The sequence below is a fragment of the Euprymna scolopes genome, chromosome 8 (genome assembly GCF_053919585.1).
Source record: "Euprymna scolopes isolate OS-2025 chromosome 8, ASM5391958v1, whole genome shotgun sequence".
Taxonomy (NCBI): Eukaryota; Metazoa; Mollusca; class Cephalopoda; order Sepiida; family Sepiolidae; genus Euprymna; species Euprymna scolopes.
This window is the reverse complement of record NC_136489.1, coordinates 22,023,015-22,036,257: the sequence shown is the minus strand read 5'-3', so window position 1 is coordinate 22,036,257 and position 13,243 is coordinate 22,023,015. Positions and strand designations below refer to the sequence as shown.

General features: G+C 36.4%; 1 protein-coding gene across 1 annotated transcript in view; it reads right to left on the bottom strand.

The window, feature by feature from the left end:
* LOC145283506 (salivary peroxidase/catechol oxidase-like) overlaps positions 1-13,243 on the bottom strand; it is an 83,938-nt gene that overhangs the window by 44,771 nt on the left and 25,924 nt on the right. The window contains exons 3-4 of the mRNA XM_080132340.1: positions 12,615-12,747; positions 6,359-6,567 (exon numbers count right to left, since the gene is read on the bottom strand). Coding sequence (XP_079988466.1) covers positions 6,359-6,567; positions 12,615-12,747 — 342 coding nt within the window. The remainder of the gene's footprint in view (positions 1-6,358; positions 6,568-12,614; positions 12,748-13,243) is intronic.

Sequence of the window (13,243 nt, the reverse complement as noted above, 5' to 3'; positions counted from 1 at the left end):
CTATAGTATGTCTAAGATTTAGGGCGGCTATCACACACGCATACGAATACTATTCTTAATAGTCATTTTTTTCTAAATATTTAAAAAAAAATACAATTAATTTGCACCACACAAGTATCTTTCTATGACCCTAACGTTAACATATATACTCAAATAGATAGAGTGGTAATGGGATCAGTCCTCGGACCGACCCTAAGTGACAGAGCTAGAGAACAAAATATTTATAAAATAACATAAAGCCCCCTATATATGTACGCTACGTGGACGGCATTCTTATTTTAGCTGAATGACCTTTGTCAAAAAACTCAATCCTTATGTTCACAGTAGAGTTAAATAATAATAAAATAATTTCATTTCTTGACGTCCTTATTGATACGTCCAATAATACTTTCAACACCTCCGCATATAAAAACCAACGAGCATAAATTCCAGTCTCCTCAACTTTAAGAGTGAGTGCCCACAAAGATACAAAATAGCCATAACTAAAAATTTATTAAATCGCGCTTAAATGATATCATCCACAAAAAAGGCACTACTCATTGAAATAAAAAAAAAATAAGCAAGTATTCATTAACAATCACTTTTCGAATTACATTTTTGATAAAAAAATAAAACGAATGCTACAATCCTTTGAAACCCCTAATAATAATATTAGCCAGCACCGTAATACAAACTCCATTAATATATTTTACCAAGATCAAATGACACTTAACTTCAGAATCGAAGAAAATGCAAGTAAAAATATCGTTCGTAGGTATTTGACGCCTATCGATAGCAATTGACAGTAACTCTAAAATTAAATTTATTATTTACTAAAAAAGTTTAGAACATAAAACCTCGTGATTAGAAACAATTCATCACTGGCTATAAAAACCTTGGAGCAAACCAATGTAGTGTATAAATTCAAATGCTCTCTAGGAGAAAGTAACTCCGAAAATAAATATATGAATAATACATACATTGGGCATACAACAGCAAGGTTGTCCCAGTGAATCACCATGCATTTAAACAATACTAGCGTTATATATCAACATTTGATAAAAGAACATAACTGCCCCCTCCAATCTTAGAAAAAGCTTCAAAAATTATACAACGTGAAAATAATCTTTAAAAAGTTATAAATTCTTGAAGCGTCATACATTAGAACTCATCACCCTACTATAAATAATATTGCATTCAAGAAAAGCAGCAATGTGTTAAATGTCTTGCGTAGTGCGTAATGGACTGACTTAAGTTTAAGGTCACATCCAGGACCGGCTAGTTATTTAGTTTGAAACGGTATTTTTAGCTCCTTACGTCAAGTGGTTTCATGCTTTGTATAAAGCGATTTCCATAAAAATAGTAGTATTTATGTTTATCTCCCGATTTGTAGTTACCTAGGACAACATTCGTTGAGAGAGGAGATAGACAGTGACATAATAAATCAAATATCTGTAATTAATATGTTCTTGATATTTATTTCCTACAATATATATATATATACATATATATATACATATACATACATATACATATATATACATATGCATATATATACATATACATATATATACATATACATACATATATATACACATATATACATATATATACATATAAATATTTATATATATTATGTGTGTGTGTGTGTGTGTGTGTGTGTGTGTGTGTGTGTGTGTGTGTGTGTGTGTGTGTGTGTGTGTGTGTGTGTGTGTGTGTGTGTGTAAACTCTGTGTATCGCTTTATTGCAGATCAATACTTTTTAATTTTGAAATAGCTATGAAACACAGAGAACTGAAATTTGTGGCACTGGAATTTAAACAAATATTTTGAAAATTATGCTAATTTTTCTATTTTCTGGTAATTTTAAGTGTGTAACTTTATTGCAGGTCTCCCAACATGCATAGAAAGGGTCGATGGACAGCTAGTGAAAAGAAACGTGTTGTTGCAGGCCTTGTAGAATGTTTATCTCTCGTAGATCTAGCCAAGGGATCGAAGAACATTATCTTCTTTCGTTTAAAATCCAAACATCAAACAAAGTAAGGACAAAAACACAAGAAAGTCAGTATCTATACGCATGCATAAATATATATAGAAAGAGGTTTATGTTTATTATAACATTATTACGCAAGTATAAATCATGTACAATATCTGTATGAATATAATTACACGTAATAATTAACTTTTTTTTTACAAGGTGATCACACCCTCTGTAAGAAACGGCACCTCATACCATTACGGACCCTCCACCACTATAATGTGTGGAAAAAAATTTAAGGGGCATGTTTTTGTCATGCTAATATCGCTGGAAGCCATCAAGATCATTTAAATTGAATTTTTTCTCATCAGAAAACAGTACTTTCTTCCACTTTCTCTTTGACGTGGAAGCAATTGAGGAATTTGTTTACGCTTTTTATTTACCACGCCTTTTTGTTGTAAGTGTCGTCTGATGGTTATTGGACTTCAATCAGCATCTGTAACCGCCTTAATTTGACTAGAAGAACGTCCTCTATCATTCATAACAACCCGTCTGATTCTCCTACTCAATACAGGAGAAATTTTGGGGCGCTACCAAAGGATTTTGCTTTTCCATAATTCTCAGTGTTTTTTAGAAAGTTGCAAATAACGGATTTAGTGCGATTTACCTTAGCTGCTATCGCTCGCTGTGACAAACCTTGCTTATCGAATCCTAGAATTCGAGAGCGCTCAACTTCGGTTAATTTTCTTGCATTAGGTATGGTAACACCTTTACACAGTGATTGCTAATCTCTAACTGAATTAAAAACATTAGAATTACCATAAATCTAACAATTTATACCCTTGGTCTTATAATTTTAATCATGTGTAAAAAGCCTAATTTAACAAATTTTTAAATGAAATTTTTCGAATGTACCTTTTTGTTTCCATAACCTTTTAGATTGCAGTATTAGTAACCTTAAGTCGGAAGAGTTTAAAGTCTATCCTTAAAAAAAGGCTTATTTTTAAAGATTTTAAGGGGTCTTAAATTTTTGATCAGCAGTATATATATATATATATATATATATATATATATATATATATATATATGACTACTTCATTTAATCACATAAATTAATATACGAAAGTATAATTTTATGCGTAAACTTTAAATATTTACTTCAACAGTGCTCAATAAATAGGTAGAGCTAGGTAGTAAGTTATAAATATATATATGGCAATTAAGCTACACAGAATATTCCGCGTTTCATCCACGCTAGGATTCGCCAGGCTTATGAATTCTAGCGTGGATGAAACGCGGAATATTCTGTGTAGCTTAATTGCCATATATATTTTTAAAACTTACTATATATATATATATATATATATATATATATATATATATATATACATGCTAGCAGACTACCCGTATTTATTATTATAGAGTCAGTATTCTATTGTTCCCAATATATAGTAGTGATTTCAAACGATAAAAAAAATACGTGACTTGAGTGCCATTAGCTAGAATCGAAACCAACGCATAAACCTTATTTATTACCATCTGTACTATGTCTTAACGCATATAAAAAAAAAATTGTTTTAATTCAATTTTCACCCCAAACAAGGCACAGTGCCACTTTGAAGCAGGGGGCTACTATCAGGGACTTAATTAGCGGGGTCATTATGAAGGGAGATGAGTAGAAAGATGTTTGTTAACATTACACTTGAACTTCTGCATATCATTGCAGTTGGGAAAGCAGAATCCCGGAAGGGAGTTCCAAAGACCCGCAGTTCTGCGGAAGAAACTATTGGAGTAAAAGGCTTTCTTGCACCTAGGGATCTCTACTGTAAAGGGATAAGACTTACTAGCTTGTCGGGTTTGTCGGGGTAGTGACGTCAGGGAGGTACAAGTGTTTGCAGTTCGTCAGAGCATTCACCATTAAAGTATTTGTAGAACAGGCAGAGGGATGCAACATCTCGTCGATGGGACAGAGGCTGAAGCCTAGATGACAGTTCAGGACCTATCAGGTTGGCGACTCTCTTTTGAACCCTGTCCAGGAGCGAGAGACAAGCAGCAGATGCACCAGCCCAGATGTGACAACAGTACTCCATACATGGGCGAATGGTTGCCTTATAGAGGTATAGGATACTGTCAGGCGCAAGTAGTTTTCTAGCACGGTAGAGGGAGGCAACCTTCCTTGCAGCAGCCTTGGCAATGCTCTCAATGTATCTATTCCAGTTCATATTCCCTGTAAACGTTAGGCCGAGGAGTTTAAAAGAAGTACTTTCAGGTAATGTGTTCTTGGCCATTGCTATTGATGGTAGAGAAGGTTTCTTGTATTTATTGAAGGAAACAAGCTTAGTCTTAGCAGCATTGAATGTGACCAACCATTTTTGTCCCCATTCCACTATGGATTGGAGGTCATCCTCTAGTGTTTCTGCCATTTCCTTGGATATGTGTTCATTTGTTTTCCCCTCATATCTGTTATAGAGAGTGGTGTCATCGGCAAATATACCCATCTCCGAAACAATTTTATCAGGGAGGTCGTTTATGAATATCAGGAATAATAGAGGTCCAAGGATAGACCCCTGAGGTATTCCCGCATTTATGTCATATTGTTTGGATGTACGACCGTCGAGGACAACTTTGATTTTTCTATTACTTAAGAAGGATTTAATTACATCATGAATTCTTCCAGTGATTCCATATGATCTAATTTTCCTTAGAAGACCATCGTGCCATACCCTGTCAAAAGCCTTAGATATATCAAGGGCCACCGCTCTACCCTCGCCTGCTTTATCTAAGGAACGGTATATACGTTCAGAAACTACAGTTAAGATATCTGCTGTTGAACGGGCTTGCCTGAATCCATATTGTTTGTCAGTCAGGAGTTTAGCAGCTGTTAGGTGCTGGACTAGGGCTTGATTAACTAAGGACTCAAATATTTTGGCGAAAAGCGGGAGCAGGCTAATGGGGCGATAATTTAGTGGGTCAGTTCTTTCACCAGAATTCTTGAAGACTGGTACCACAGAGGCGGTTTTCCAGCAGTCGGGAAAACAAGATTCGTTAAGGCATTTATTGTAAAGTTTGGACAGAACTGGAGCAACCTCGGCAGAGCATTTTTTTAATAGCATAGCCGGGATGAGATCTGGTCCACATGCTTTTGAGGGGTCTAGGTTTTTTATAATAGCATGTACCTGAGAAGGGATGATTTTCAAATCATCTAGTGTGGCGTCTGTTCGCAGAGGAATATATTGGGTAATTATAAAAGTTTATTAGTTATTATTGAACTATCTGCCTATCTTTTTATTTATCTATCTATTCAATAATATTCTTAAAATAGTTTTATTGGTAGTTTTTAGCTGATATGTTTATATAAATTAGCTAGGTTAAATATAAACAAAATAACCTTGGGCAGGCAGATATGGAAAGGTCACACGTAAGGGATACGTGTGCTTTTGAATTATGACGTAACGGAACTGAGGTCAGAGTTCGGTAAGTTTAGAGTCGACAGTTGGAGTTTGATCAGCAGAGCGAACAGAGGACAGAGTTGGGGTCTAGTCACACAGGTGAATAGACGTACTTGACGACCAGGAAGCGGGCTAGGAGAAGAAGAAACATGTAGAAGAAATGCAGACCCTGTGAAACCGTTTGAGATAACTGAATAAATTTACATTATAAAAATATAAAGTGTTGTTCTTGTGGTTTCACAAAAGAAAGGACAGATGTCTCAATTAGATGGTGCTGGTCGTTTCATGGTTGCGTCACGGAGCTCAGCAAGTGAAGACACAAGAATCCTTCAACAAAAAAGGTATGAAGCATATATTCTTCTTATATATGAACTGTAAAATATACCCGTGCGATAACTCTGATATAACATGACTCAGTTTATACGTCAATATCATATCCTATTGGCTAAACAAATATACATACGATTTATATGTTTTAATGCAGATGTTATAAGAAAATATCATTAACAAAATATCAAACCCAACATATAACATATGACACGTTTTATAATATATATATCTCCCTCCTGACTATCTAGCATAAAAACGAAAAATAATAACGTTGTGAAAAGTATAAATGTACATTTGCGCATGCGTAAAAGAGCATTTTAAGTCGACTACCATTTTTTATCAATTTTGACTCATTAGCAGCTATTCTCACAGACTAAAAACCAAATCGATTTTGTTCCATATGTTCAAACCTCTTATATATCAAGTTTGTAGCCCAAAAATTTACGAGTAGTTTTGTAGTACTGTTCCTCAGACAGACAAGGCAACATATATATATATATATATATATATATATATATATACATACATACATACATACATATGTGTGTGCGTGTGTGTGTGTGAAGAGAGAGAGAGAGAGAGAGAGAGAAAGAGAATGAGAAAGAGAGAGTAATTTTATTACCATCGTCATAAAACGGTGAAAGGAACCGTTGCAGAGGAGTACCCGCTTTCCCCCAAATAGAGTGCTTCAGGTTATTACAAGACCCATCAGCTGTACGGTATTTGGCTCCAGGGTTGCAGCGATGGGTGACGAATGGACAAGGAAATTTGGGTTGAGGAATTGATTTCATGTTCGACAGAAGACGCAGTTGATCTTCTCTTAGACTCAAACTGAAAACAACAGCAAAAATATAGAATAATTCAAATAAGACTATATTATTCGAGAAACAGCATGGAAAATATTAGTAACAACAGTGGAAGGCTACACAGATTTTCTCGGCATCAAATTAATGTTATTAAAGTTTTACAGTCATCTTTTGCTACTAATAGGTCACTGCTTATCCAGGCCTGGAGACCACTCGGGGATAAAGGTTAAAAATAGGGTTAAACACCATGGGACGATTTTCAATAATGGGTGGAATGTGCAGTGTTTGATTATTTAAGAGGACGACCCAATAAACATTTGTTAACATTAGACTTGTAGTCAGTTGGGAAGCAGCGTGGTTATTGGTTCCACAAATGCGAAATTCTAGGAAGAAAACTTTGTTCATGGAAGTTTGTTTGCCTTTTCTGTTGTTTATATATATATATATATATATATATATATATATATATATATATATATATATATATATATATATATACAGGGTGAACAGAAAGTCCTTGGACCAATTCAAAAGTGGTTTATTAATAGAAAATTACAAAAATATAAATTAAACATGAATGAAAATTATAAGTTAGGAAACCAAGAATAAATTCAAATTATTTATTTTCAATGTGATGTCCCTTCCTTTCGATTAGACGTTCAATTCTCTGTCTGCAGTTACCAACCGAGGCACGCAGCGTTTCCTGAGGTATTTTAGCCCATTCACTCAGAAGAGATGTCTTCAAAGCATCAACACTTGGATGAGCAACAGAACAGACCTTTGCCTCCAACAAAGACCACACCGAAAAATCCATGGGATTCAAATCAGGCGATGCAGGAGGCCACATCTCCTTACTCCAGAATCTTGGAAAATGACGTTGGCACCAGTCCTGAGTTTTTCTGGAGGTGTGGGATGGTGCTCCATCTTGTTGGAAGGTGAAAGGCTGATCTTTGAAGTATTTCTTAATCTCTTCAAATGCTGGAACCAAAATATCGTTAATGTAGCGATCTGTGTTGATCTTAACGCCCTGCTCCACGAAAATCAGAGGCGACTTCCAAGATTTGGAGACTGCAGCCCACACCATGAAGGAAGATGGCTTTTGTCGGCAGAAAACTATTCTCACGGAGTGATCAATGTTTGCTGAAGATTTTGCGTAAACTCTGTCGTTCTGATTGTTAACAGTCGCTTCAATTGTGAAGAGTTTTTCATCAGAAAAAACGATCTCTCGCTCTGCCGTGCCAGCCTTCAGTTCTCCAAGAAGAAGCTTTGCTCTTTCAAGTCTCTTGTGCTTTTGGGCAGGTGTGAGGTACTGTCTCTTTCTTATCTTGTAGGGGGACAACTGGAGATCGTTTTTTACGACGGTTCTCATCGAGGTCACGGTCACATTCATGTCTTTAGCCATTTGTCTTGCAGATCTCTTCGGGTTCCTCCTTACCCTCTCTTCGACAGCTTTAATCACCTTCTTTGTTCGAGCAGTGCGAGGTCTTCCACTCCTAGGACGATCTTCAGATGGACCAAGTTTCTTAAATCTGTTCACAACATGGTACACGGTGGATTTAGCCACTTTCAAGAGCTTAATAATCTCTGAGTTTGTCCTTCCCGCGCAATGAAGCTGAATTATGGCCTCTCATTTGCTTATTTTTCTGAAAGTTTAAACAAAATTATTTTAATATTTTTGTTGAAAATAATTAAATCAATAGTTAGACTAAATACTTACTTTATTCGAAAAGAGAAAAAGTGATTTTAACAATATTTAATTTTAAAACTAAAAATGGTCCAAGGACTTTCTGTTCACCCTGTATATATATATATATATATATATATATATATATATATATATATATATATATATATATATATATATATATATATACACACACAGAAAAATAGTTCTTTACTGTGGTTGTAGGTAGACGAGTCGTTGTTGTGAATGTTTTATTGAAGTATTATTTTTCAATTCCCAGATAAATTACTTTTGCGTTTGGGGAGCATCACCATCAACATCATCAAACGTTTTCCCCACATGCTGCAAGATTCGATCTAACATCTCTCAATTGTCATCAAGATCTCTCGATTCTCCTTACTTAGTTTAGTTGAATGAATGAACCGGAAGTCCAGGAACGAACGTTATCATGCCATTTTCAGTCATATGTACTATTTTCTTGCACCCTTCCACCATTCTTTGTAGACATACCTTGTTCATGTCGACTGTTTATTTATTTGTATGATCGTATAACCTTAATATTGTCCATTAAACTACTGACGATATGAGCACTAGTTTCGGCCTGTTTTTTTTTTTTTTTTTTTGTGTTTTGTTGTTTTTTTTGTTTTTTTGTCGCTTATTCTATTATCAGTAGAGTTATCCGGCGTTGTTCTGGGAAATGAAAAACGTAAGAATTTGAAAATGTTTAGGCGACAGATTTTTTGTTGTATCTGTCGTTGTTTCTCGTTTTGCTTATTTTCGTTTTGTCAACACGTGGTGGGGAATTTGATTATAGTGTGAAAATCAAAGCATGCCATGTTCCAATCTGGTCAATTCCATAGCACAACTTTCACTTCTGAATGATAGTAACTTATACGTAGTTTCTTCGTTCAATATAATAAAAAGAAGGAAAACGGGAAGAAAACAGAAAGATAAAATAAGAAAGCTAACTTCGTGTTTGACATAATTACAGTGTTATTTTTCAAACAACTACTGGTAATAATAAAAACAAGTATTTTTCTTACCCTTCATTATGCGCTTATTTATTCATCTCCCAATGGTGACCCCAAATGAATGAATATTACAATATGTTCTTTTTAATAATAATTATTATTATTATTATTATTATTATTATTATTATTATTATTATTAAAAACAAGACTAGCTCACATTAAATTCGACTGACTTGGAGGCTTGAGATTCTTCCTCTCGGTGAAACACTTGGAGTCTCTTTCTGGTTGTCCTTGTGCAATATCTCTATGTGTTATTAAGCCTTTAATTTTAATCTGAAAGATGCTGGCTTTGCAGTTTGAATGGATTTTAAACCCACAAATTGGAAAGGAAAAGGGACAAGAAAGATGACTTAGACGAACATTTTTATTTTAGGCAAACTCACTTGTTAACAAAGCTTCTTGTCCCTTTTCCTTTCCAATTTGTGGGTTTAAAATCCATTCAAACTGCAAAGAAATGTTTTCTCAATCATGAAATCATTTCTCTCCGATAGGCTCATAAGAGTAGTGGTAGATGGACAAAAATCGGAGGCCTGCAATATAAATGCTGGAGTCCCTCAGGGGTCAATCCTGGGCCCAACTCTCTTCCTGATCTACATCAATGACCTGCATAAACACATACTTAAATCATTCGTTGACATCTATGCTGATGACACGACCATCTACGGCAACACATCAAAGGCTGTAAATGACAAAGTTCTCTGTGATTCTCTCTCCTCTGATCTCGAGCGCGTGGTTCAGTGGGGGAAGATGTGGCTGGTTATCTTTAATGCATCCAAAACCAAACTCCTATCCTTACATCATCAACGCTCTGATCCCCAGCTGGCATCAATTGTGATGGATAGCTCTCGTCTGGGTGAGGCCCCATGTTTTGACAAGCTTCTGGGTTTGACCTTTACTCCTGATCTGAAATGGAACACGTACATCATCTGTTGCCAAGGTCGCTGGAAAGATGGTGGGATCCTTCTACCGCTCCAGAAGATATCTCACTACTGATGCAATTCTCTATCTATATAAAAGCCAAGTACGTCCAAGGATGGAATACTGTTGCCATATCTGGGCATGAGCTGCTAAAAACAACCTATCTTGCCTTGACAGAGTACAAAATAGACTTCGTGGCTTAGTGGGGGATGCCCTTTTCTCTACCCTGCAACCTCTCTCCCACAGAAGAGACATCGCGAGCCTATCCTTGTTTTATCGTTATTTCCATGGCAGGTGCTCGTCTGAACTCCAATCTCTGGTCCCCCTCGTCAATCTTTCACGAAAAACACCCGTCTAGCTGAATCCACTGTGAAAAATTTCCCCCACTCTATATCTGTGCCTAAATCAAAACGCAGATTCCATGAACAAAGCTTCTTTCTTAGAACTGCACGCCTGTGGAACTCTGTTCCGTCTGCCTGCTTCCCTCCGGACTACAACTTGGATGTCTTCAAGTCCAATGTTAACAAATTCCTAATGAACCGCCCCCTTAAGTAAACACTTCAGCAAATCTCCACACTAACGTAATGTACTTGCAATAACCCTTATCCCTGAGTGGCTTCCGGGCCTTGATAAGTGGTGATCACTGTGTAAAAAAAAAAAGCTACACAATAAGAGAAGTTCTTCGTAAGATTGCAATGCTCTTGATTGCTTAAAAGTAATAATTTTGTATAGTCGGTTTTCTCTATAATGATTTATCTGTTTATCGCTGTCACGTATACATAATCATGTTTGTTGCACGGAAACTGTTTCAAAACAAAAATGTATTTATTTAATTATTATTTTGTATGTCAGCGGTCGTCGGACGTGTCAAGCAAGTGTGGTGAAAGGTGGAGGTTGGGGTTGACGATCGAATGACGTAACGATCGTGCTCCCCCTTCTCTCTCTCTCTCTCTCTCTCTCTCTCTCTCACCCTCTTTGTAATTGTCGGATCTCTTGCTTTTATTCCATTTTTGTTCCATCAGAGGTCAATATGTGTGCATAAGTTCGACCTGGATTTCTTTGTTCCACAGAGGTCAATATGTGTGTATAAAGTCCGGCCGCTTTGTTTTCTGCTTACATCGAAATGTGTATCTGCACGATCTCCAAGTTCCTTTATCCAACACCGGAGCTTGTTTTTTCTTGCTTTTTATTTCATTAACATGGATAATTTCATTATCTGCTTCCCTTCTACCGCGGAAATTAGTGGCATGAGATTTGGAGGTAGGAAGAGTAAGTCAGCGCACAAGAGGTGGTACATTCTAACCACTTAAAAATTGCCTAAGCCGCCTCGTTGGCATTTCCCGGTAAAAACGCCTCAGGTAGTTAGCTATAAATTAACTTCTTCTCAAAGTGAGAATGGATAGCCTAGGAAGGTAACCTCCTAGAATTAAACAAAATAAATACCACACCTAAACAGGAAAAAAGGGGCTACGGCTTACACAATGGCCTAGGCATTGTCGAACTGATTGTCGGGAACGTATTCTTCACTGGTATGATCAGCATAGGAAATGGAAGTGGTTTTCTTCGCCTCTGTCCACATGGATAACCCCAGAACAGTATTTACTAATCTCCCATCGCGAGAAGATGTGACACAAGGTCGGGAGATGGAAAAATGGGCCAACATCCCAAGAGGAGGAGCACTCTAGCCCTGTAAAATATGCCTGATTAGCGTCGGTGACAACAAGTAATAAACTTGCTCATCTCGAAAGCCGGGAGCCAAGGCCTGGGAAGGTGAACCTCCTAGACTACCAAGGATCTTTGCATCAGTCAATAAGACCATTGAAATAGCCCAGTTTCTGTCCGACTGATTATCGGGGTTGGAAGCTCGACTAACGTTAACTACGAAGTTAACAGTCCACTAGATAACTCCAGAACAAACTTACACATTGTCAATTCGTCTTCTTAGAGATAATCACGTGACAGAGTATCACGCTGATTTATCTATGTAAATCGTTAATTATCTGTTTCTTGTTTTGACAATAAGGCATCGGGTTTAAATTTAATCACCAGAAGCTGGGTTCCACCATTTTCCTGCTTTCATGTCAATTACAGGCAAGTGTATCATTTTTAGTTGCCACAAAATGACGGAATTCGACATTGAGTAACCAGAAAAAAGGGTTGATATGCCGTAAAACGAAACAATTAAACGGGGCAAAAATGTACAGTACGATGATATTGAGAACGCGAAGCATAAAAACGGTTAACAAAAAAATATTTCAGCAAATAGCTTCCTTCTTTAAAACGGTCAATTTAACAGTTAGTTTCATTATTTTTTGGATTCTTTTTATTTTTTTATTTCCATGATTAATCTAATCGAACCTGGAATGTTTTTTTTTTTTTTTCTTTTTTTCTTTCGGACATGTTTCTGAATGTGAGTTATGTTACGTATCGTACACTTACCGGGAAGATAGATCTTTGGTTGCGGCGACGGATAAAAGTCCAGATATCTTTATCTTGTCGGTTAAGGATGGATTTTTGGATATGAAGAGGTTATGCATAGAAACAGTCGTATTTCGCTTGATTGTATCCACACCTGTAAAAAATAATAATATTACTACTACTACTACTACTACTACTACTACTAACGATACCTGTGCGAATTCCATGGCGGCATCCTTCACGGGCAATATATTGCTGCTAAGCATTCTATGGACGTTCGGCCTGAATGAAGACTCCACGATATTATTGTAGCCCGTTTATTAAAACTGTGAAAGCATTTATCTAAGTGATCTGGTTAATGTAGTGTCAGAATATATCTAGTTATTACGGTTTATCTCCAATATCCGTATAGGAATCTCTGACTTATTTGCATTATATGGACGCCCGGCGCAAACGGAAACCCCACGATATCATTATACCATCTTTAGAGGGAACAGATACTACGCTTGGATCCGAGCCAGAAGACTAAGAAAATATTATTTTAGTTTCACGTACGACCCAAAAGTGACATAATTTATCATTATTTTTACTTATTTTGTTTTTACATTCCGTTTTTGAAGATCGGGAGATCCTATTTATTGGAGAGAAGG